The sequence below is a fragment of the Aspergillus pseudotamarii genome, assembly GCF_009193445.1.
Source record: "Aspergillus pseudotamarii strain CBS 117625 unplaced genomic scaffold BDV38scaffold_5, whole genome shotgun sequence".
NCBI lineage: Eukaryota > Fungi > Ascomycota > Eurotiomycetes > Eurotiales > Aspergillaceae > Aspergillus > Aspergillus pseudotamarii.
In genome coordinates, this window is record NW_022475019.1 from 749,515 (window position 1) to 773,376 (window position 23,862).

General features: G+C 47.3%; 8 protein-coding genes across 8 annotated transcripts; 5 read left to right on the top strand and 3 right to left on the bottom strand.

The window, feature by feature from the left end:
• The first annotated feature begins 505 nt into the window (after nt 1–505).
• On the top strand, nt 506–1,494 carry BDV38DRAFT_236364 (uncharacterized protein). The gene has a single exon (XM_032053454.1). It carries the CDS (start codon nt 858–860, stop codon nt 1,401–1,403), a length of 546 nt encoding a protein of 181 aa, XP_031918390.1. The 5' UTR covers nt 506–857; the 3' UTR covers nt 1,404–1,494.
• Nucleotides 1,495–1,599: 105 nt separating this feature from the next.
• Nucleotides 1,600–2,920, bottom strand: BDV38DRAFT_153396 (uncharacterized protein). The gene is made up of 5 exons (XM_032051668.1): nt 2,529–2,920; nt 2,428–2,463; nt 2,233–2,374; nt 2,001–2,161; nt 1,600–1,944 (listed from the first exon to the last, which is right to left on the bottom strand). The coding sequence occupies exons 1-5, from the start codon at nt 2,694–2,696 to the stop codon at nt 1,828–1,830; spliced, it is 624 nt and encodes a 207-aa protein (XP_031918391.1). The 5' UTR covers nt 2,697–2,920; the 3' UTR covers nt 1,600–1,827.
• A 2,787-nt stretch (nt 2,921–5,707) lies between these two features.
• On the top strand, nt 5,708–8,233 carry BDV38DRAFT_278495 (uncharacterized protein; the record flags this gene model as incomplete). The annotated part of the gene is made up of 3 exons (XM_032058738.1): nt 5,708–5,762; nt 5,820–5,895; nt 5,965–8,233. The coding sequence occupies 3 exons, from the start codon at nt 5,708–5,710 to the stop codon at nt 8,231–8,233; spliced, it is 2,400 nt and encodes a 799-aa protein (XP_031918392.1).
• A 924-nt stretch (nt 8,234–9,157) lies between these two features.
• BDV38DRAFT_268031 (sugar porter family MFS transporter) lies at nt 9,158–10,743 on the top strand (the record flags this gene model as incomplete). The annotated part of the gene is made up of 2 exons (XM_032056694.1): nt 9,158–9,631; nt 9,685–10,743. 2 exons carry the CDS (start codon nt 9,158–9,160, stop codon nt 10,741–10,743), a joined length of 1,533 nt encoding a protein of 510 aa, XP_031918393.1.
• A 753-nt stretch (nt 10,744–11,496) lies between these two features.
• On the bottom strand, nt 11,497–12,565 carry BDV38DRAFT_278497 (uncharacterized protein; the record flags this gene model as incomplete). The annotated part of the gene is made up of 4 exons (XM_032058739.1): nt 11,497–11,704; nt 11,760–12,083; nt 12,144–12,221; nt 12,285–12,565. The coding sequence occupies 4 exons, from the start codon at nt 12,563–12,565 to the stop codon at nt 11,497–11,499; spliced, it is 891 nt and encodes a 296-aa protein (XP_031918394.1).
• Nucleotides 12,566–12,982: 417 nt separating this feature from the next.
• On the top strand, nt 12,983–15,024 carry BDV38DRAFT_295112 (NADH:flavin oxidoreductase/NADH oxidase; the record flags this gene model as incomplete). The annotated part of the gene is made up of 4 exons (XM_032062639.1): nt 12,983–13,132; nt 13,618–14,301; nt 14,351–14,893; nt 14,947–15,024. Exons 1-4 carry the CDS (start codon nt 13,124–13,126, stop codon nt 15,022–15,024), a joined length of 1,314 nt encoding a protein of 437 aa, XP_031918395.1. The 5' UTR covers nt 12,983–13,123.
• A 632-nt stretch (nt 15,025–15,656) lies between these two features.
• Nucleotides 15,657–18,439, bottom strand: BDV38DRAFT_268035 (fungal specific transcription factor domain-containing protein; the record flags this gene model as incomplete). The annotated part of the gene is made up of 7 exons (XM_032056695.1): nt 15,657–16,223; nt 16,303–16,713; nt 16,787–17,082; nt 17,136–17,587; nt 17,648–17,766; nt 17,948–18,029; nt 18,366–18,439. The coding sequence occupies 7 exons, from the start codon at nt 18,437–18,439 to the stop codon at nt 15,657–15,659; spliced, it is 2,001 nt and encodes a 666-aa protein (XP_031918396.1).
• Nucleotides 18,440–22,234: 3,795 nt separating this feature from the next.
• BDV38DRAFT_278501 (uncharacterized protein) lies at nt 22,235–22,680 on the top strand (the record flags this gene model as incomplete). The annotated part of the gene is made up of 2 exons (XM_032058740.1): nt 22,235–22,501; nt 22,561–22,680. The coding sequence occupies 2 exons, from the start codon at nt 22,235–22,237 to the stop codon at nt 22,678–22,680; spliced, it is 387 nt and encodes a 128-aa protein (XP_031918397.1).
• Nucleotides 22,681–23,862: the final 1,182 nt, after the last annotated feature.

Sequence of the window (23,862 nt, forward strand, 5' to 3'; positions counted from 1 at the left end):
TAAGATCATGTATCTCCAAACCGTACGTGATGAATATTACTGGGCAGGCTGATCGGAGAATATAAGTTGCGAAGAAATTAGAGAGAATAAAGCTATAATAAGGCTCTGAGAAGAGTTTCAGGAAAGGGATTAGAAAGACAAAGTCTATTAAACACGTAAATACTGGAATTGTATTCATTAAAGAAAGCTGGACGCTGGCGGTTTTAATACGGTTCCGGGAAAAATTCAACGGGAAGCTGACATCATCCATACAGTCTACGGGATTTGTAACTATGGGAAGGGTTACTGTTACGGGGGTCAGGATTTAGTGGCTGGGGGTCAAGGTGGTTCTGACCCCCAGAGAGGTCTGCCGCCTTGGTCACATAATAGAATCTGAAAGGGGGTCAGATTTTAGGAATCACATGGTAAAGCTCCGAGGAAATCAAAAAATTATCTTAATTCTATATAAAATCTGACCCCCTCGGAGATAGTTTCTCTGGCCCACCCTGACCCCTAGCCACTAAATCCTGACCCCCCCGGAGCTGTAAGCCCACTATGGGAAATCAGTTATTGCATAAACACCATACATCGTACGTAGACTGTGCGGGAAACTGCACCAGCCTACGTCTGCGATATCCCGTATTCTACCCGCAATAGCCCGTAGAGTGTAGGGACAACCTATATATAGCTGAATACAGGTCACATACTACTTCTATATAGCCTTACCATGCCGATTGAGCCCTCTTAGTCAGCATACAGCGTAACTATTAATACCCCTCAAACCAGACCAGGCTTTCTCTATGCTTCCACGGCGTTTTATCTATCATTTAGTTCTCTCGACATAGGAAAATCACAACGAAGACTAGTACAGTTTGAGGATGAAGGAGATTGCCGCAACACCTATGATGTCCGAACAAGACTTCTACCAACCCTCGGATGTGCCGTACTCTGAATCAGCTCAGAGCCATGGAGACGACGGGGTTCCTCACGACTCGGATGACGAGCCTATGGTCTACGTGACTCCCCGAGACTACGCGACTTCGGCGCGCCAGGAGCGTGACCGCCTCATCGCTGAAGGTGCCGATCCTAATTCTATTATCTTCCAAAGCGAAGTAAAGAACTATGTCCCACGACAAGATGGCGATTCCCCTACCGACTTTGCGAAGCGCTATGTCGAGACTATGAAGGCTATGATTGGTCGCGGCGTTTCTATTCTGAATGATCAGTGTACGGCTGATATGGTGCCATGTGGATTCGAAACCACAGATAGAAGGTTTTTCGATTTAGGCCCGGGATCAGGCGCGACGAAGCGGGAGTTTCGAGAATTTAGTCAGTGGTTCTCGGAGGTGTCAGAAAAAGGACAGATGTATGAAGTGCCGGAGAAGTGGTTGAAATTTGAGAAGCCCCATCCAAGGGAGATTTAAATTACCTCGGCATTAATCCAGCGAGGGATCGTCCCCAGTGATGACAAGTCTCAGGACTTCTCGTGCAACGATTCCTTTTCCGATACTCACGAATACTTGCTTTTGTATTGCGTAAATAACGATAGTGGGCAAGGAAGCTTTGAATGAAATAATGTTTGTAGTATAATCATCGATCAGTTACTAGATCTACTCTAAACCTGAAGAACTATTCTTCTTGCTCAAGTTGACAATCGTACAATAATGAGTCCCGACTGACCCTGACCTTTGATATCCTTACTGTCGGAGGTCAGCGTAAAGGCCTCGGTTGGGACTGCCAGTCGGCCATGGCAACACAGCGCTTGCTATGCTATTATTCCCTCGCTTGGGTCTTCCAAAGCCTGTGGGTTGCTCTGACGCCGAAACGAAGATTGTACTATGGATTCTACTATACTTCAAGTAGCATCTCAGCAGCTACGGGATGGTCCTCCGCATTCTTGTACCACGTCGCACCGAACGATTTAAGATTCTCCAGGTGGACGTCATACTTACAAGTGTCAGTAAACTGAAGAAATCAACTCCGGCTCTAAGGTCAAGTCCAACCGCGAACAAATCACTTACGTCTGTTGTGACTGGTAACTCGTTGTACCGGTCCCAAGCATCGCCCTCTTGGAACTCTAGAACCCACACCCCATCTCTTTCCCATGCAAACATAGTGGGGATAGCCGTGCTTGTGCAGGATTTGCTAGAGATCTCGTCCGATCGGGCCACGCTAGAATCTTCTACACAGTGATCTGTTAGCTAGAAGAGTCATATTTATCTGGTGTCCACGACCGAATATAGCTTAACCTACCTGCCGCACAATGTAGGCAGTCAAACCAAGCAGCTCCACCACCAAAGTAATTGGAAAGGATACCGCCACTTAGGCAAATCGATCTTGCAGGTCCAGCACAGGCATCTCTGGAGATACCACCGCACAAATTAGATGAAGAAGACTGGTAGAAGTTACCAATAGTCCCTGAATAGAGGATACTGAAGCCGATTGTACCTGCAGATCGCCGCGGGAAAAGGAACAGCAAGTGTTCTGGAATTCTTATGAGTCATGCGTACTTCAAGCACATATTATATCGTGTAACAGAGGTTTCTTACCACTTGGATATTATTGCAGGCCCAGATACCCTTTGTAGTATGTATAGTGGTAGCATAGCCATAGATATTGGTAGGATTGACAGTAGATACAGCAGCAGCAAGAATATATAAACCCAGTCGGAAAATCATCTTAATATCTGGAAATATTGTGTAAGTGATATCTGACATACATCATATATCGTAATATGGAGTTACTCAAATACTACTGTACCTATGTACCTCTATTTCACTAGTTATTAAGCTGGGGCGGATATACTACTCGTGAGAGCCGAGCCGCAATATTCAGCTGTAATGTATATACGGAGCTCCGAGCGATTGCGCCGTATGTGCATAATTAGTCAAATAGTCTTCCCCAATCAGTATTTCCAAGTGACTTCGCCGACCAACTCAGCCCATTCGATGGAACCATACAACATGTCTATGGGGGCGGCTGGCAGGGCTTGTGGGGACTAGCGTGGCCCAACGGCCCGGCTAGTGTCCCACGGGCTGCCGATCGGGCTTCTCCGACCACCTTATCCGACTTATCCGACAAGTTGATTACGAAGATCTATTATGAAGCTCAAACGCTGCTATAAAATATAGCGATGTAACGACGCTATGCAACCATCACTGTACAGTATAAATTAGTACTGGGGGAGTTTACGAGTCAGAACTGAAGATCAAATGTTTGTTCTATTTTAAACACTGATCAAAAACCACACTCTGAGAGGCCTGTCACTGCTATGTAACAGCGCTATATAGAATAAATTAATATTGGGTGACTTCACATGTCAGAATCAAGGATTAAGTGTTTGTCCTTTTTTTTTTAGTTAGGGGGGGTAGGGCGCGGCTATTTATGACTGTAGCGCTCTTCAACACCGTTTTTTAACAAGAGTATCTAACACTACTCTTTAAAAAATAAGATCCAGCGTGTGTATATAAAGCGGCGATGTAACACGAATATCTACAACGTCTATCGCGATGTTGATATCGGCCCGTCTACCTCGCCGCTTCTATCTTGTATCCAATGTCAGTCTACTATCGACGGGTGTCGAGGAAAACGTCTTTCGTCCTCAAAATCACTTTGGAATTCACGATTGGCCCCGGAGAATCTAATATCCCATCATTGTCCGAGCACCGCGAAGGATTTCACAAAGGAGACCAAATATATCTCCCTCTGTGCCAGCATCCTTGCGCTGGTGTCTGTCGCCTTGGCCTTAGGCAAGCAGCCATGCTACAACCACGCCGATCCCGACGGGTACGTTTCTTAGCCCCCTTTGCAGCCTCGTGATTGCGTTGACGACCGCCCAGTGGTTTACCCAACTACTGCTATTGCAATGACGGTACCTGCTGGGCAATATCAATCCATGCCCAGTGGGAGATCCGCTATCCTCTACTATCCAACAGTAGAGTATAGGGTAAAGACCGTTGATATTATATACATAACTCAGAAAAGTAGTCAATAGTATACTTTATTTATTACTATGCGTGTCTGCCCGTAACGGTCTTCCAGGCTTGAAACTAGAGGGGAGGATTGAGTAAGTAGAGAAGAGGCTTCCAGGACCTTTTCTTAACCCTGAAGTAGAATATAAACAATGTTACCTTATATTCTACTAACGCTGCTTAGAAAGAGGAAGAACAGTTCAAAATAAAAAAATTTGATAGATAGGGATAACGGGCTTATTTAAACAGTATAATTAGAGTTGCACGCGGGTAGGGTTTTTAATTCGCCTCCCCGCACCCGACCCAAAACCCGCTAGGTTTAGGCCTAGTATAGGAACTTTTAAAGCTCGATATCTCTACCAATTCTATATATATATAGAAATAATATTATATATATATATATATATATATATATGATCTAGATCTATATAGAAATCTAGAAAAAATCTAAAGAATCTAGATTTTTTAGTCACATAATGCCAAGAACAACCCGCGCGGGTCTTCTGGGTTCAGGCCACTCTAGTTAGGCTAGACAACTAAGCTAAAAAGACCAAAATATCGAACCTCTTGTTCGATACGCCTAACTACCACCAGCGTATCCCTCCTGTTGTATGTCCACATTCAAGTTTTTTTCTTTCTTGACGAGATGATCTTTGCCCAAGCTCTAGGGAATACTAGGATATTAGGAGATACATGTGACTTTCCTGTCTCCGTTCCTAGGAGCTTGGTTTCTTGATAGAGTTGATCTGGTCCTTGATTTACTGTTCTTCGATGTTCTGACCGCCTTGGGCAGTTCTTCCATTCTTATGTATGCAAATAGTTCAAGAATCAATACCATTACATTGAACAAGCCATCACTAGGGGCAGATTTTGATTCTAGAATCTGCGCCGAATTAGAAAAATCTACGCGGATTTTGCTTGGCATTATTTAATTAAAAAATCTAGATTTTCTAGAATTTTTCTCCATGTTTATATATATTTAGTTTATATATATAGAATTGACAAGAGATATACCAGTTACCAGTAGAGCTTTAAAAGTCTCTGTACTAGGCCTAAATAAATAATATATCTAATTACTATGTAGCACCTTACCTAAATAGATCTAGTAGCAGATTTTCTGGGGTTTTTTTTCAGGTCACGTTTACATAAATTGGCGCGGGTTTGGGTTGCTTATCAAAAACGCGCCCCAGAGTCGGGTTAGGGGCGGGGGACCCGAACCTGACCTGATATCAACTCTAAACCGGCCAACGTGTGAATCAGGCAACCGGGTTGGTCAACACGCCAGATTTCTACGACCTTATATTTGGAAGCTGTATGTACCTGCCACCCTAAAAGGTTTAGCTTGAACAAATGCAACGTTCCTCTCACCTCCATCGGGCTTGAGAAAAATATTCAATAAAGGTGCCATATCCGTGAAGGTGCACGTGCTTCTTAATGGTAATCGAGCCTCGTATTTTGACTACCAGAGTAGCGATAGACCAGCCCCCAAACCCACCCCAAGATACAAAGAAAAGGAGCAGACCATAGTGAGGAGTTATGGGGAATACTCGTCAAAGCTTGTTTATGGATTTAGCGCTTTGCACTTGGGATTCTCGTATTGGTAAACTTTGTTGTTCGTATTTGTTGTCGATCATTGGGGCTGGCCGTATGAATCTGAGCCATGCGCAGTGATGACAAGGTCCTTACAAAAAGACCTTGAATGCACAAAGACATCATTCGCAATAACATACAAAGTGTAGACTGATATACATGATGCCATGGAACTAACCGTTGGACAAGTCTCTGGTATAATTAACTTTGGCGTTGCCATTGGTAAAGGCTCACTTTTGACAATCTGCCAGACGACGTACTAACTGAACCGTGGTGAAGTCGGCATAACCCTCCCGCTAGGAATCGCTTACGTCCTTAGCTGGCAGCTCCCCGAGGAGAATAATGCCATTACCTGGTAGGAATCCTTCCTAAAGACTCTCGAAAGCGTTTCCCCGATGCTATGCTGAGAAGAAAGAAACCATAGGTCTGTGGGTACACGCGTCCTGCAAGCAACCGCTTGGCCCTCCCTCATAGGAGCAGATAGTACTGCGTCGAAGAAGGTCAGCTGGCTGGCGTTCTGTCTTGGCTGGGGGATTACTATCGGCCAAGTGCTCGTCAGTATTGCTGGTATCATCACCCCTCTGGGACTGCATGATCGAATCAAGCCGGCGGCCTCTACCTCGGTACCCTTTGTGTATGTGCCAGATAGGTCGCCGTACGGTCTTGGAACGCCACCTCGCCCCGACGAACCATTTTCCCGAGGTTGCGGAGGGTCTGGCTGGGTTGTTTGTCCTGGAACCAACGGGACCGATGCGTATTTCCTCGTCAACAAGACAGTCCATGACATCATCCCCAATAATGGGACCTATTCGGCCCGACTGCCCTACAACCTGACCCAGATCTTCTCAAGCGCGACCTCAGGGACAAATAATACCGTATCGGGACCCTTTGATATTCAATACCGACAGCTATTCCCAAGATCTATGGACCAAGTGGACAATGGCAGACCATATATAGTTGGGTCGTACCGGGTGATGGAGAGTCTCATATTACACAATAAGATCGAAGCGATTGAGGGACTGATCGTTGACAGTACAAGGGGTGGGGTGGGCTATCGCAACCATACCGCGCCGGCCAATCTTCCAACGGGAGGACGCTGGACGGAGGATATTACTTGGCTGCAGCCTCTGATAGATTGCGTGAACACCAATCTCAGCATCCGATTCACCCTCAACTACACCGACTACAATGGGAACAGAGTCGAATCCCACAATGTGCGCCTCAAAGACAAGGGCGGATTTTCCAATCTCCCCCTTAAGGGCCCTCCGGTCAACATGGAGGATATGCAGGCGAACCCTGACCTGCGTACTCGAGCAACGCAGCTCGCCTTTTTCCACAACGGCATGTTAATGTGGGCATTGGGACTAGCTAGTCCCAATATTAGCGCCCCTCGGAATATTACATCGGATACAGAATACCCTCTGGTTCTAAATGGGAGCCTCACTGGTGACCAACACAATGCGTACCGGCCAGACTCGATCCAGATCCCTGGGAGCGACGGGCTCTTCATAAATTCCGACTTCAATAGCTCGAATAGTTTGTGGAGCTTCCAAACCACAGCCCTGGCATGTCGTGGGTTGGTTTCCCAGTACACCAGCGACGCTCTGGATAATTCCACGGTAGGTATTGATTGTGGTCTCATCCAGACCGCGCCGCGACGGTTGGACGGTACCGATCCACGAATCTATGATGCAGGCTCGGAGTGGGAGCAGGACATATACATGTGCGCGAGTGCTGTCCAGGCATCGATTAAAACCGTGGAGTTTACTTTTAATGGGAGCTCGACTCTGGACGACCTTACTGTGTCCAGCGTGGAAGACAAGGTGTACGAAACTCAGGATGCGCAGCCTTTATGGGCGATTGAGATCACCGGACAGCCAGCGTCAGTAACTGCTCCTTTGTGGGGCCTTATCAGCGAGCAATACGCATCTTCCGAGAACCTGATTACCGTACGTTCGGAGAGGCTCCTCCTTCCACCTGCGTACCCAGACAGCGCTAGCGTGGTCAACGCAAAGGACAGTATGGCTGCGAGTTATGCTCCCATGGCAGCCCAGCATGTAGCCCTCGGTGAGAGCTATCTGGGGCAAATCACCTCTAGGTGGACTACAGATCTGCCCATTGCAGACTACACCGGAAAGTCCAACTTTGCGCTGTCCCGACGCTGGCAGCAGCTGTCCACTGATGGTGAACAGGGCGCTGCTTTGATTTTAAAGCTGATCTTTACCGACATCCTAGCAACGGCGACTATCGGCTCGCAGACCCCTATCGGTCTGAGCGGCAGCGACACCGGTAGTCTGGGAGGTACAGTGCCTTCTGGTGACAAGAAGGTCCGCATCGAGCCTTTCCAACGAAAGATCGAGTACAATCTGCCATATGCCGTACCAGCGTTCCTCACGTTAGCCTTGTGGGTCGTGGTGCTAGTTGCCTTCCTCGTTGCATTGATCGTTTCCCGCTTCTCCTTCTCGAAGCTGCGACAGCAGCTAAACTTGAGCTCCATTGGCCGACTGTACACAAACTTGGTGTATCCCGATGTTTGCGAGATTGATGCGAAGACTGACACGTGGATTGAACAAGCCGGCGGGCTCAAGTTTCGACTGGATCGTAAGGGTATAAGCGATGCCGAAGACCCGTCAGCTGAATCCCAACTGATGGAAGAGCAAAATGAATCATCAGATAGCGTCAGTGTGGAGTAACTTGAGCGTGTGCGAATTTGCGCCAGTTCACTTCCTAGACGAGTTTTCCCATTTTATTATTTCCTCATTTTTCATTTTTGAGATTCACGTATTAGTATCTGCATGCGTTGGGATGCTATAAACTGGTTTCTGATTCTTTAAATAGCTGGACCTTTCAACACATATAGCCCAAAGTAACTCATATTTACATATACTGGCTTGTATGAATGTAAGTTTTGGGCTGAGCTGGATTTCGGAGAGAATTAACCATCGGACCTATAAAGTTCACCACAGTATTCTGACATACAATCAATCTAATCACCCGGGTTGAAACCTCACTTGTATAAATTGTAAGAATGGACAATTAAAAACGTCACTTCACCGTAGCGTCTTTTTCTACATTACTCTGATCTATGTCATGACAACCTCGAAGGTCAGTTTTATAAGGAAATATTCCACCATTGATGAAAGTCACAACATTAATATAACCCGAAAGGCCAATCCATCACACTCTGAACAAACCCTTGGTTTATTTTATTAAAAAGCTAACTCACTATGACGATTCATTAACTCCTTATTAAACAGCCAGCATAAATACCCAGGAGTGATACGCTTCTATTAGCTAGTAATTCTACGTCTAACACATTGCCCTCGAATGATTCTAATCGCTGCAATGCAGCGCTAATCCTTCCCCAGGCCTCTTCACATCCAGTTCCAAAGTATTCCGGAAAATGAATGCCGGGCCATGGTCCAGTGTTGTGGGGGTGGAGTGGCCAGCAAATTTACCCCGGATCTGCCTCGATATACCCCAGAACGGGTGAGAGATACACTCGCCCCAATCGCGAGCTACACACCACTAACCCTATATAAAGGCGCTTCACTGACATCGTCCTGGCCCGTATGGGTATCCTTCGGCTCTCCATTTCAAGGCCTCAACAACAAAGCATGTTTCTCCAGCATACTCAAGGAAAGTCTCTTCATCTCAGCATTACCGCAGCGTGTGGTGCTGGATTTCTACTATTCGGTTACGATCAAGGTGTTTTCGGCGGTCTCCTGGATAACGATCATTTTTTACGAACGTTTGGGTACCCCAGCACTACTATTCAAGGCCAAATTGTGGCCACCTATGACATTGGTTGCATCATAGGCACCCTGGTGTCTATGTTCTTCGGAGACAAACTAGGACGAAGACGATGCATCCTGACGGGCTGTTGCATTTTAATAGTCGGTGCCATCTTGCAGACAGCCGCATACTCCATGGCTCCGATGATCGTTGGCCGTGTGGTGGCCGGGATAGGCAATGGCATGAACACCATCGCGTGTCCAGTTCTGCAGTCAGAGACTGCGAGAGCGAACGATCGCGGAAAGCTTATTGTCTTGCAGTTAGTATTGAATATCTTCGGGATTGTGATCAGTAATGTGAGTCCTTCGTACTATTATCCCTGGACCATGAACGCATGTTGATTCTACAGTGGATGAACTTTGGTTTCACTTACGTCCCCAACTCCTCTGTCAGTTGGCGATTTCCTCTAGCCTTTCAATGCTTCTTTGCGCTCGTTACTCTCTCACTCGTTGCTGTCGCTCCCGAATCGCCCCGTTGGCTGGTTATGAAGCATCGCGCCAACGAGGCTCAGAACATTCTGTCTCGACTACTAGGCAAACCGTACGACGACCCCATGGTGGTCGAGGAAATACAGCGGCTAGTGACTATGGTTCACCATGAAACAGAATTACAGCAGCAAAGTCTGCTGAAGGAGATATTTTCTCGGAATAGCAAGCAACAAACTCTACGCCGGATGCTCCTTGGGGGTGGCACTGCTTTCTTCCAGCAGGTTGGAGGCACGAATGTAATTGCATATTATCTCCCTATCGTCTTAACGCGGTCCGTTGGCCTAAGTACCCGCCTCGCGCTGATCCTGTCGGCCTGTGACTCCATGTCCTTGATGTTCTGGGGCGCTGTCGCCGTCCTTCTCATCGACCGCATGGGTAGGAAGAAATTATTGTTAATGGGGGTCACGGCCAGCAGCATCTGCTTCGCACTCGTTGCGGTCGGGTTAAGATACGGTGGACCTGACAACACGTCTATGTCCGTTCTGGCGGTAGTGTTTATCTTCATGTATTATGTCTTCTACGGCATGTCCCTGCTGTCCATTCCGTTCATGTATCCGGCGGAAATCAACTCGCAGAGAATGCGCAACATCGGTACCTCCTTTGCCACCACCGTTAACTGGCTCTTTGTCTATGTTGTGGTGGTGGCTACTCCAACCGGAATCGAAACGATCGGTTGGAAATACTATATGCTCTATGCCATATTCAACTTCCTCTTCATCCCCATCATCTGGTGTTTCTATGTGGAAACCGCCAATCTCTCGCTGGAACAGGTTGATCGGCTGTTCGAGATCAAGCATGATGCAGGAAAAGACATGAGTTGGTCCGACGCGTACAACATTGCCAGGCTGGAGACTCCGGAGAGTCTGGGACTGTCTGCGAAGGATGCTGCTGAATCCGAGCATTGTGAGGTTGTGGCTTAATTGGCGCTTGTGACGACTGTTGTTATTGGGTAGTAGCAATTTTAGGACACGCATGGAATTCTATAGCATGAATTATTTAAGATTTGTCGGCTTGATGTCGAACGAGGTTCACTGCCTATCGTGCGCTACAGAGATAGCGACGCGTATGAGTATAAATCTCCCTCCCCTGAACCAAACGCCAGAAACCCAAAAAGAAATTCGGGAAACGAATGGCGAGAGACATATATTCGTCTATCCTGCTTATAAATCTGGACAATGGATCCCTGGATCTACAACGTGTAGTTTTTCGAATGTAACTGTGCGCGGCTTCGAACAACCATCGCAATATTTATCGGATTTATGAGGCGAAATGGGCTATTGCCTACGCTTATTATGGTGTAAGCCTTTCTGGGAGGGAGCAATCTCTGGGCAGACCACCGAAATTACTATTGTTTAATGGATTTTCCAGTTCTTGAATTTGCTAAGTTATCGGTGACATATCGTTCTACAATGTGGAGACTGTTGCAATCGAACCTAAGACAGGAGCATATACTGTGTAAGGGGGGATATTCTGCAGCGCCATAAAGATATTATGTCTACGCTGCTACTGACCGGTGCAGGTGGAATTTGAGTGCAAAGGTACAAGCGCGAATGTGATGCCAATGGAGGGTCCTCTAGGTATAACACATTGGAAATCAAGGAAATGAGATAAAGATCAAAGTTGTAAGATACTCCTAAAGAGACATTCAACTCGCATTTATAAACACAGATGGTTTAAAGCTTCCGTCCGGCATGAAGGCCACCTGTGATCAATAGTTCTCCGCCAGTCATGTATGCGCTAGCGCTGCTGAGGAGGTACAGCGCAGCGCCCTTGAGATCTGTTCGATCGCCGATGCGTCTCATTGGAGGCTCGGAAGAGAAAATATTAGCAAGAGATGGTCTCGTCTTGGCGAGCACAGCGGTCAAATCCGTCCTTGTATAGCTTTCACAAAACATCAGACAAACTGGACCACATTCCTTCTGTTGTGTGTACTTACCCTGGCGAGATGACATTGACCCGGATTCCTGAGTCGGCGAGCTCGACAGCCAGCTCCTTTGCTAGTGACACCACAGCACCCTTGCTGGAGCAATAGTCGCTGAGAAACTGTGCGATACTAGCCTGATGAGCAGCAACCGATCCAATCATCACAATGGACCCATTTGCAGTGTCGATGCTGCTGGGCGAGCTCTGGATCATGTGCTTTGCCGCCAGCTGCGCCGTAAAATATGTACCGAGGACATTGATATCAAAGCAACGCCGCACACTGTCCGGCTTCCTCGACAGGAATGGCTCGTCCGGGCATATGCCGGCTGCAGTAATACTAGTATGGCATTTATCAGACTCGGAAGAACATTGATTACCACAGATCATTTAACCTCACCAGCCGTCAAGACGTCCGAAATCTCTTAAAATCTCGTCAAATGTATTGCTCAAGCGGTCGAAGTCTGTCACGTCGGATCTAGGGTATTGGAAATTTAGCGACAGATATCCTAACCAGTGAGCGATGTATTAATTGTCTTACTGGTACATTCCCAGCTGGGCGCACTGTTTCTCGAGGATATGAAAGTCTTTGTGTGGTTCAGCCTTTGCGTCAATAAGAGCAACTTTTGCTCCCGCTTCGGCACATGCGAAAGCCAGCGCCAGGCCGATTCCTTGTGCTCCTCCGGTGATTGCGATCACCCTGTTGCTAAGAGAAAACAGATCCAGGACATTATTGGTGAGGTACGTGTCGCTGGCCTTTTCGTACTGTTTATGCAATGGGCTGCTCTGCATTTCTGGGGCTTGTTGCAGAGTTGGAGACATATGATCGACCTTGAGCTTGATTATATAATGATGTATAGTTACCTTGACCTCACTACACTTGCAGAACAACGGATGATATGAAATACGTCTTGAGATTGCAACTCGGGAACAACCCTAGGCTTTTGTATTTCCCACGAGAACTAAATAAGTTGACGACCACGACGGAAACTAAACGGGGCGCAGAGGGCAGAGGTGGGAGAACACAAAGACATACAATAGTGACATTCGGAGTCCCCGCTTTTTCAGGACTGGTCATATCAGTGAGGAATCATGAAGCTCCATGTACATGTCTCCTCACGCAATATGAATCCCGAGCCTTCGAAGTGCGTCTTGGCTTGAGTGAGGGGTTGAGCCTCGCGCTACCGGACTGTTATATGCCCCATGAGTTTTACGAAAGCAAAAGTCAGCGGGTATAATAGGGCAGATGTGTGAAACACCTGAAGAGTCACGAGGCAATGGTAGCGGCGATGCGGTGATGTGATGTAGAAAAGTGGTAGATAAATCCATCCTCTAGCGAGAAACCTTCAGTAGGCAAAACCATGACGGGCGTCACCTGACATGGAGAAGGCATTTTGGGAATAAAACAGTAATCTTCTCTCCACTAGGAAATCCCATCGATTGGCTTTTGGGGCTGTTATCCTGGCCTCCCCAGTGAGTTGAAATTTACATTTACCCTGCGGAAAAATATTTCCGGACGAGCCTTGGCAGCTTTTTGTCCAATTTAGATCGCCATGGTGCAGGCTGCTCATGTCAACACATATCATATCTGTTTTTTCATGCCATGCTAGGCACAATGGGAAAAGAATTCCGTTATGTTGGAGAAGTGAAGGGTTCACGTCAGAAAGTTCTCATATTGATTTGTAATTCAAACTAGCATCAACCTCAGGTTCGGCGTCTGAGTAGAGCATAAAGCATCTTGTCCATCTTTCGTCGCTCCAGGAAGAACCCCTATTCTCGTAACCTTGCAGCGAACCGCACGACAACTCAGGAGTTTACGCCTTTCCATAACTTTCCTTGCAGTCGACGCATACCTGAAACCCCGGCCTCCGTAGACAATGGCTCCTCATCATACCGGCGAAGACGTCATCAAGGGAAAGCCACAGCACGTTAACAGAGCGGCTGGCGGCGTGTCTTACTTTACCCCAGCTCAACTTCCACCCGCTGGGACTGCTCTTGTTACCAAAGACACCAAGAACGTACCCAAGCTCTTTAGACCACTGAGGATCCGCGGTCTTACGCTCAACAATCGCATTACTGTAGCGCCGATGTGCCAGTACTCCGCCGAAGATGGGCATTTTACTATGTGGCACATTACTCACATGGGTGGCATCGTGCAGCGTGGCCCAGGTATCTCCTGCGTTGAAGCAACTGCTGTGTCACCGGAGGGCCGGATCTCGCCGGAGGATGTTGGGCTTTGGAAGGACAGCCAAATCGAGGGCTTGCGCACAGTAGTTGACTTTGCTCATAGCCAGGGCCAAAAGATGATGATCCAGCTGGGTCATGCGGGTAGGAAGGCAAGCACTGTTACACCGTGGCTCTCCTCTGGAGCCATAGCTGGAAAGGAGCTCAATGGATGGCCAGACGAATGTTGGGCTCCCAGCGCTCTTGCATGGGACGAGAACCATGCTATTCCGAGGGCTATGACCATACAGCAGATCCAAGATTTCAAAGTCGCATTCGCTGATGCTGTCAAACGTGCGCTGAAGGCCGGCTTTGACGCGATTGAAATTCATGGGGTGTGTCCGTTGCTCAACCACATTACAAACGTTTCTAATACGTCGATAGGCCCACGGCTACCTTATTTCCGAATTTCTGTCCCCCGCGACAAACCACCGTACGGATGCATATGGTGGCAGTTTCGAAAATCGCACGCGGCTCGCTATTGAGCTCGTCGAGGAAACTCGTGCGATCATCCCGGACGACATGCCGCTCTTCTTCCGTATTTCTGCTACTGACTGGCTGGAGGAAGCATCAGAGACAGAGATACCTGAGTCCTGGACTGCTGACGATACAGTCAAGTTCGCAGGTATCCTGGCGCAGAAGGGCGTCGATGTGCTGGATGTGAGCACCGGTGGCAACCATCCCTTGCAGAAACCGCATTCCGGCCCAGCATATCAGGCACCGTTCGCCGTGAAGGTGAAACAAGCTGTTGGGGACAAGCTTAAAATTAGCACTGTTGGCATGATCGACAACGCTCACCTTGCCAATGATCTGCTAGAGAAAGAGGGTCTGGACCTGATAACAGTCGGCCGAGGTTTCCAAAAGAACCCGGGTCTTGTCTTTGCTTGGGCTGATCAGCTTGGCATTGAGGTTCGGATGCCAAATCAGGTAAGTCTAGATGTCTTAGCATTCGGATCTGAATACGGATTAATATTCTTTAGATTGCCTGGGGCTTTGGTGGTCGTGGGAAGAAGGACGGTGTCATGCCGGTCTATGAGATTCCCAACCTGATAGAGTAAGGAGCGGTTTTCGGGAAGCAAACATAATTATGGGAGATGTAATGCAATTCCTCAAGGAACCCTTCTATATACATTTCCACTTCCTATAGATAGATAGCGTTAATGCCCTCGTTCATGTGACTTACCCTTCGAAGTAACAGGTTCTTTCTTTTTCAACTTGAAAACTAGGCCATCATTCGAAGGGATGACTGGTAGGTGGTCCCCTGACACTACAGGTCTTGCAACTTCAGTAAAGAATTGCATATTGAGTCTTATAATTATTAAAGGGGAATAGCGAAACGTATTGCTTATCTGATGTGCTACTTCGTAGGCCTTAATTGCTCCCACGTCTATTTGGGACGCATGTTCTGTCGGGAATCAAGATCTCCCAAGCTACCATTCTATTCAAAATGCCAATCTCACGTTTTGTTTATAGTGTCCCTTCTTTAACACGGAGATATCTCAAGTAGGCGCGGGATAAACTTGCATTTTGTCTTCAGCCGTTGCAGGAGAATGTATGTTCGTGAATTTCCATTCTGCATTGTCCCTCCTCTAGATGCCGACAGAAAAGGAAAATATATTCAGGATTTCACTTAGCGCAGGATTCTTTCCAGTGATCAGGCAACCACTGAATCTGAGATGGTTTCCAGAGATCAGACGGAATATCCATCCACATCAGGGTCGAATATATATTTGTCGATGCCTAGCTCCGTATATTGATCGCCACCAATTAGGTCCACTAAACTGCTTGTTGCCTTGTTCTGAACATAAATCGCGACGACATCATAGAGGGCCTTGAAAATGCGTAGCTGCCTAATGCAGCTGGAGTACCGAGGCGATCGTGTCAGCGAGTGCAGACCATGAATTAGTCGTTGTAGGCGCCCCAAGTCTGACAGGTCGGAGCTCTCCACGACGTTGCCGAGTAGAATTAAGAAAGGCATAAACGGGGCGAGTAGAAGAATCTCATTGACCCACACGTCATAACTGGGAGGCCAGGATGGCATATCGGCGATCATGGAAATGCAGGCTTCGCTATCTTCGAGGGCTGCTCTGGCTGCGGTGATGCACTCCGGACAAGAAGCCATGCTGAAGGGTTTCTCCGACGAAGTACCTCTATAGATCGATGCCAGGGTAGAATAATCGATCGCCCGGGTGGCATGTATGATAAATTTAGACAGCCCAGCATGTATCCCATGGCTAGTCCATTGGTTTGGTCGTTTCTGGGGAGTGACGTTAGCCAGAGCACGCCGGAGGAAGTGACGGACAACTTGCATATAATTCAAGCCTCGCAGCTATCACCTGTTCTAGCTCAGAAGCGAGGGCATTGGCACAAGAGACACGATCGGAAAATGGCTGCTCTAGAGCATTCGGGCTGTATAAATTGTCATACACTCTGCCGTGGAGGTTGGCTACGTCGATCCAGTCGGGCATCCGGTTGTAAACCAGAGAGGTCATCTTGCAGTCCATGAGCAGTCGCGGCACCGTGATATCCTGGTCTCGAATGGTGGAGGATCTACCGAGACGCAAGGACAGAGACTTCTCAAGGACGTATATCGCCCAGAACAGGCGGACCTTCCCCTGTACTCCTTCTGTGGGCTCGGCTGCCATAATGTGGCTGCTATGTAACCCAAGGGCCTGGCTCATAAGTGAGGCCCTTGTAATACATGTCCATGCCGTGGACACTTTTCCACAATAAAGGCAGTAAAGGGCCTGCTGGCTTTAGTAATTGGGAATCACGATCATTCGCGAGGGAGAAAACGTAAAAGCTGAGAGGGTGACGTACAGCCATGTACATGGCACGTATAGAGTCCGTATGCGTATCGATATGGAAGGAAAGGTTGGATATAATTGTCTCCAGGCAGCCCCTGCAAGTCAGCGCCTGCATCTCGTAATCCCGCCGGACGTCCTCGTCCCCGGCACTATTCGAACACTCAGTAAACAGCCAGGACAGAACATAGTGGACAATAATCAGTTCCATATCTGTGATCGGACCAGGCGAGCAGGCCTTGATGACGTATTGGGTGAATTCGGCCAGAGATCCAAACTCAAAAGGCCAATAAAGCTGACTCGGTGGACTCTCTGCAGGGGGTCTTAGAAAACACAGCTGATTTGTAAGAATGAGGCGCACGCACCTTGAGCGATCCTTAGGCATGCCATGATTTTTTCCAAGGGAGGGATAGGCAGATCCCGGAGACTGAGGCCGGAAGAAAGTTCATTCCGAAACGGACGTGAGCCTGCCAGTGTCTCATTCTGCTGCTTTTGCACGCTGACCGTCATCCACAAGGCATCCAGGGCCGCAGTCATTTCTGTGCTAACGTTACCATATGGGATGTCCGACACAGTGGCCTGGAGTGCTCCAGTTATGACCATGACTTGGGCAAACAATGATGGTTCAATAGCCCTCGCCTGACTTGGGGGCTGGATGTGCGTTTGAGTACTGCTGGACTGAAGTGATGAATGTAATGAGACATTCAAATTAACGGGATTCCTGAGACAAGGAGTACCGGGGCGCTCATCAGCTAGCCGCTTTACTACCTCGCCAAGTTGGTCAATCTTGATCGAAATGTCCTCAAGTCTCCTTTCACTGCAAACCACCATTGGGTGATTAGTAACGAAACAAATGGAATTGAGGGTTCAAACGCACTAGACGCTCGATATAAGGACCCTTTGCCGCTTTTCTCTTGCTTTACGACCGAATGTGTAGGTGCAGCGTGCTGTGGTCTTGACACATTGATGGCAAGGGTTAACACGATCACACTTGATCTGTTGCAGAACAAGAGAGTCAATGGAGAGCCGGAGAGAAGCAGGTCGAGGAATGATCTCTAATCCACCAGTAGCCAGGGAACAGAGTTCTCTCACCTTGCGTTGACGACAACGATCACACTGTCGACAACATTAGCATCCATTCTGGGATAAGGCTTGAATATAGGAAATGCCTCCGCACAGCTACTTTCTCGGTTGCTGCAACCTCATGCTCATCCAAACCCTTCCGCTGTAGCTCTTGGCCAGGTGTTCCATAGACGGGGCTGCATGACATTCCATGAGCGGGGACCATGGGGACTGCTAAGCTAATTTGTCCACTACGGATAAAAAAAAAAGAACATGAAAGTCATCAAGGAGAGCACGCAGTTTCGGGCTGTTGTTGTTGTCCGAACAATGATATCGGAAAGAAGACGGATTTGTAGCGGCCGCGAAATCTGCGCAACCCGAACGGACTCGCGGAGTGCCAAGAGTGCGGACACCGGAAAGTGGAGACGGTCACTGGCTATAAATCTATTGATTTATCCGTTTCCTCAGTCTTTGTGCTTTCCACAACGCTTTGGATGAAACACTTAACCATGAAGTACCGCGGCGTGGTTTACGATGTCGGCCTGAATTTCAACGGGGAAGGATTCTCTGTCGAACCGTTTGATCCTGCTCTAGTACAATATGACATGCGAACTATCGCCCGCGATATGCACGCCAATGCGGTGCGCATCGAGGGAGAGGATATTGATCGGTTGGAAACTGCTGCACGGGCAGCTCATTCCATGGGACTGAAGGTGTTCTTTAATCCGTGGAAGATGAATGAGGGTATTGAGGGAACGCGCGCCTACTTTGAAGAGGCCGCGAAGATAGCCGAAAAGTTGCGGAACGAAGGCATTGATATGGTCTTCGTCGCTGGTTGTGAATACACCATTTTTAGCAAAGGGGTATTTCCTGGCGAGTCATTCATGGAGCGTGCCATGTTCCTCGGCTCTCAGTTCCCTGACGGCCACATGTCGAGAGATATCCCGGAGGCTTTACGGGAGAAATCTGTGATATTGAATCAAGTATTGCAGTCATTCGTTGAGGTCGTTCGGGCCCAGTTTAAGGGATCAATCACATACTCTGCTGGCTCCTGGGAAGTAGTGAACTGGGACATTTTTGACATCATTGGTATAGACTACTATCGGCGAGGCGAGACCGCGGAGGAATATGTTTCCGGTCTCGACCGGTATAGACTTGACAAACCTCTTGCTGTTCTGGAAGTCGGCTGCTGCGCCTATAAGGGGGCCGCGAAGAGAGGAGATGGTGGCTTTATACTTCTTAAAGGCACGAACCCGGACGGAAGCGGCGTGTTCGAAGACGACATTGTCCCGACGCGGAGCGAGGAGGAACAAGCCGACTATGTAGGGACACAGCTCAGTCTTCTCGCCAACGCGAATGTGGACGCAGCCTTCGTCTATGTGTTTTCATTTCCGGCTATGCGGGCCGGAGAAGGAGCCAGAGACTTTGACATGATGTGCTTCTCGCTAGTCAAATACTTTCCCGAGCACGACCCGAGATCTAAGGCTATGCCTCCATGGACACCCAAGGAATCTTTCCACCGCGTTGCCGACTTCTTCCGCTCTTTGCAGCGACAGGATCTCGCTACATCGGAGTCGAACTGACATATCGACGCGATGTCGGTGAAGGCATCTAGAGATGGACCTTTTGATGTGTGCCACGAAATTATTACTAGGTTGTACAGGCAGTGTGAATAGTGAAATGCAACGTTCTTTTATTCTTTTTATCGTTGGTTTTCACACACACACAGTCTAGTTAGGGAGTTTTTCCAATCCCGATAGTAGTGTTTCTAGTATGGCTGAATTGGCTAGCCATCAAGTCGTTAAATAATATTTCTAGCATGAAAGATAAAGTAGTAAAACATAATTTACACTGTGGCGATGGCGTCGGGGAGAGTTGGCTCATTTTCCCCCAGGGGCAAATATTCAGTTTCGGGTATAGCAGAGAGGCAGCTGTGAGGTTGTTGGCTGACGTCGATAGATTATGGGATGGTAATCTTATTTCTGGGTAATGACTATAAGAAATCGCTCATCGACCAAATATTAATGTATCCCCGCCGGTCAGCCACGATGACAGGCGCCTGAATATGCCATCCTATGGCATCCGTAGAGGCTCGTGGCCTCAAGCCGGGAAACGTATTCCGAGAACCACTTTAACCGCGGGTTTTCCCTCTGTTGTACCGGATAGATACACATTTCTCCTTGGCTTTTCTATAGTAGCTTGCTCTGGGCCATCATCCATACAGCATCTCAGAAAGGTTCTCACTGTAAATTGCCATGTTCAGGTTCTTTTGGAAAGCTCAAGATCTCGGTTCCGCATGTCTGTTATCCACATTGTCCTTTTCCAGATCAAGAAGAATGCGGCGCATCAAGCTGTGCAAAACATGCGTTCAGTCCCATAGATTGAATGTCACTGTGGTCAACTGGGTTGATGCAACAACTAATAAGATTCTATGCGTGCAAGCAAATGCTCGGTTTGAAAGACCACAGCCTCCATTCTTCGACAGGACCGCTAATTAACACACTGATGGAATGGACAGAAGGTATCTACTTGGCGAAAGGTCGCATTCTGCACTTATCCCCTTCCGAGCGTTACTTCAGCCAGCCACTCATCGGATCTAATATAAGTCCGCGAATATTCAGTACAAGAATACCTTCCTACTGCGGGGTTATACACAGAGAGAGATGCATTATACCCGAATAAAGCTCCCATTTGGGGCTCCCCTGGGGTCGTCAACGGCCATTTCGTATAGTACTAATCAGCTCCCATCAATAATTGTGTCATAAATATGCTTTATGTATACTTCGGATACAGTGAGGGGTCTGAAATAGCGGCGATTGTAGTAGACTGCTTCTCCACTTTTCCAGGCCTTATACTACCAATGATACGGTTGACCTAATACTCTAAACGTAGACTAATAAGCAGAAAGAGTGTAGTATACTGGACGTGCCAATAAAGATTGTGTCATAACGTGGAAGTCGACAGTGGAAATATATACTGAGAAGGCATCCAGATCTAAGTTAGGTAGGCATCCATTGTACATCAGTAAGAGGTGATGTTCAAAAATAGTGATTTTCAGGAAGTGTATGTCATAAGCTTAATATCCAACGGATCTAGGATAGAGTTAAATCGCAGCAGTAGTTGGACTATAAAGTATAGACTATTCTATACTATGGAGGCATTTTGAACTGAAGGTATCAGAGGCCCTATCCCCCGGCCCTGGATCACGTGAGCAGCATTCGAGGGAGCTAGCCAAGCCTCTACATACCCCCCTATACGCTAGCTAGGATTCCAGCTAATAGATATCTTGACGCGTTGACGCGTTCCCTCGAATAAAAGAAGTCTAGCGATATCGGCGATTTCACCTCATCTCTTCGAGCGGAGGATCAGGCGTAGAGATAAGGGAAATCCGGCGATTTAAGAGATTTTGATACTGCATGGTTTTATAAATACTTCTCAAGCTTAGCTCCTGTGCTACGGAATCTCCGAGAAGCCCTTCGGCTCTAGTGGTGTTAGAATTACTGCAGCTTTGAACTCCAACAGGCCTAGATACATATATATGTGCATTTCTTGATGGTTATTCCTGAGTCCCAGCATATGTCGCCTGTACCGTTCGAACTAATAAAGATGATCCCGGTGCCCCCGTTTTCTAATTTTTGATTTTTATTTTTTTTTTCCTTCCCTAATTCATGTATGCTCAATCCTTTGCTCTTGGGTGTGCATGGACACGGTGAAAGGGAAATTAAAACATTTCATCTGAAAACTTCCCTGGAGATCATCGCTTAGTACGTACATATACGTGGATCAATACTCTGTAGATCTTAATCTAGACGATCGAATGGACGGAGTAGTTGGTGAGTTATACGAGAATGCTAAATATGTAATAGGACCACGCTTGCCATAGCGGGTCTGTGGAGTTCCACTTACGATCTGGAAGCGAACTGCTCCACAGGGATCAACACTATCCTTTCCTTTTCTCAGTACGAGTCATGAATGGGGTCTTGGCGCATCGTTGAAATCCAATCCTTGTAATGGAAACTATTTCCAGAAAACTAATGCTCAAAGCTCTCGACCAGCAAATGCTCACCTCGAACTTTGGGGCTGAAGTTATATTAAGAGAGCCTATGAAGAATGAATCTGAAGGGCCCACCCTGCGCCGTAAGTATCCCCATATCTATCAATAGTGCCGTGGGGCGCTTGGAGTCACCTACTCCGAGCAGTCCATACTAAGGTTCTCCCTCTTTTGCCGAGTATATATATACATATAGGGGTCATGGCGGCCACTGTTGGACCTTCCGTTCTTTGATATACTGCTTCTCCCCTTCCTGTTGGTCGCTTCAATATTCCTGATACTATATTCCAGGATATCTTTCTCATTTAAAATCATTTGCACCTCAGTTAAAATTTTCCGATAATATCCAACATGAAGATCCAGACGCTATGTTCGCTTGCCGCTGTGGGCCTTACCTTTGCTACACCGATTCATAACCGACAGGTTCCCAAGGGAATAGAATGCATAGGCAATGCGGCAAGGGAGAGGCTTAGTGTTGTTTTTGACCGCATAAATGGAGACGCATCCAAAACCTCTGATCTGCTTAACCAATATTCTGGCGACATTATTGCCATGGTCGAAAATGCGGAGAATAATGTACCAACTCCATCTGACTGGCAGGAGCTTTTGGGTAAAATGGTAAGTAACAGCGAAGTAGGTATTCTGGGCAGACTTATTTCTAATCTGTTTGTATACAGGGTCCCGAATTTCTACAATTCGCACAGACCACGACAAAGGACCAACTGGACATTCTCAAGTCGGCTACCTCGGGATTCGTTGCCGATGCGCAACGCTGTTTGACGTCACTGGAGGCATGATGCTTACTAGCTCTTACCTGGCAGATACATGATGTATGAAGCACAATATGTATCTCGGATGAAGGTCAGGAAAGTCGTTGAAGCTATTCTGTACCTGCTTTGGCTCCACCTCTGTCTTTATATCCATACACCGCAAGCCTTAATGTATTGGCACTCTGAATATCACCCCATAGAATATATAACATTTTGTACCATATTAGTTCGCCGAATGGACAGTTTAGCAAATCGTGAGTCTATGGGACATTCTACACTGCGCGCTGCTGTAGCGAGATTGATGTTGTAAATTCCAAGTCAAACACAAGGTGACAAATTGCCAGGCTCCAGAATGGCTTATCCCATCCACATGGTTGTATCCGAACAGTGAGGCCCCTTTGTAGACACTGCTCGGTCTAAAATTGCAAAGGCTACAATAGCGAGTCAGCCAATCATTAAATCCTGGCGGACAGGAGAGAAAAAAGGCTCGTAGACTTAGTGAACAAGGAATTTCGTGCGACGTGCGCCATCTTAAGAACGGTCCGCTGTCTCCTAGCAAAATATCGGTCAAAATCTCTTTGAGATCCTCATTTTTTAACACGACTTTACTATGCTTCACGGATGTGCTAACAAGTGAATCTCCAAATCCTCTGTCTCTGACTGTTGCGGTGGAATATGCGGTTGCAATAGCAGTTGGAAAGGCATGTATCTCCCAGTATGTCTCCATAGGAAACGGGGACTTTTCTCTCGAAAACACTTTGGATTATGGAATGTCGAACCTGTCTCCATCTAAATCCTAACATTAAACAGGATTTGAGAAATCGGGCCCAGGTCACTACCGCTGCGATAGTAATTAAAGCCACACATACAGTAGATCGCTGGTATGGCTCTCGGACAGTCCTCTTTTAGTTAAATAGTATTCCCCGCGAACCTCTACCACCCCTCCTATCGCATTGAACAATTTTAACGTATTCAATCACCATGCTGCCCTTATGTAAAATATAGTCCGGGCCACAGAAGTGAACGATGCCTTTATATTAACTATCTAATGCGGAAACAGCGTCCTCAGCACTTCCAAGACCCCACATTCGCTGAGTATCTATCGAGAGAATATACTACGACACGAAATCCAACTTCTCAGGTTCTCTGGTGGAACATATATGATATGTATATATCCAAGGTGCATCCACTGACATAGCATTTCGTACA

Bases quoted from the DNA above. Each gene is read 5' to 3' on its own strand.
- BDV38DRAFT_153396 (XM_032051668.1), bottom strand. From the start codon at position 2,696: ATGTCAGATATCACTTACACAATATTTCCAGATATTAAGATGATTTTC. The intron at 2,464-2,528 runs GTAAGAAACCTC...TAAGAATTCCAG, and splicing joins CCTGCAATAATATCCAAGTG to AACACTTGCTGTTCCTTTTC. The intron at 2,162-2,232 runs GTAGGTTAAGCT...ATCACTGTGTAG, and splicing joins CTGCCTACATTGTGCGGCAG to AAGATTCTAGCGTGGCCCGA.
- BDV38DRAFT_236364 (XM_032053454.1), top strand. From the start codon at position 858: ATGAAGGAGATTGCCGCAACACCTATGATGTCCGAACAAGACTTCTAC.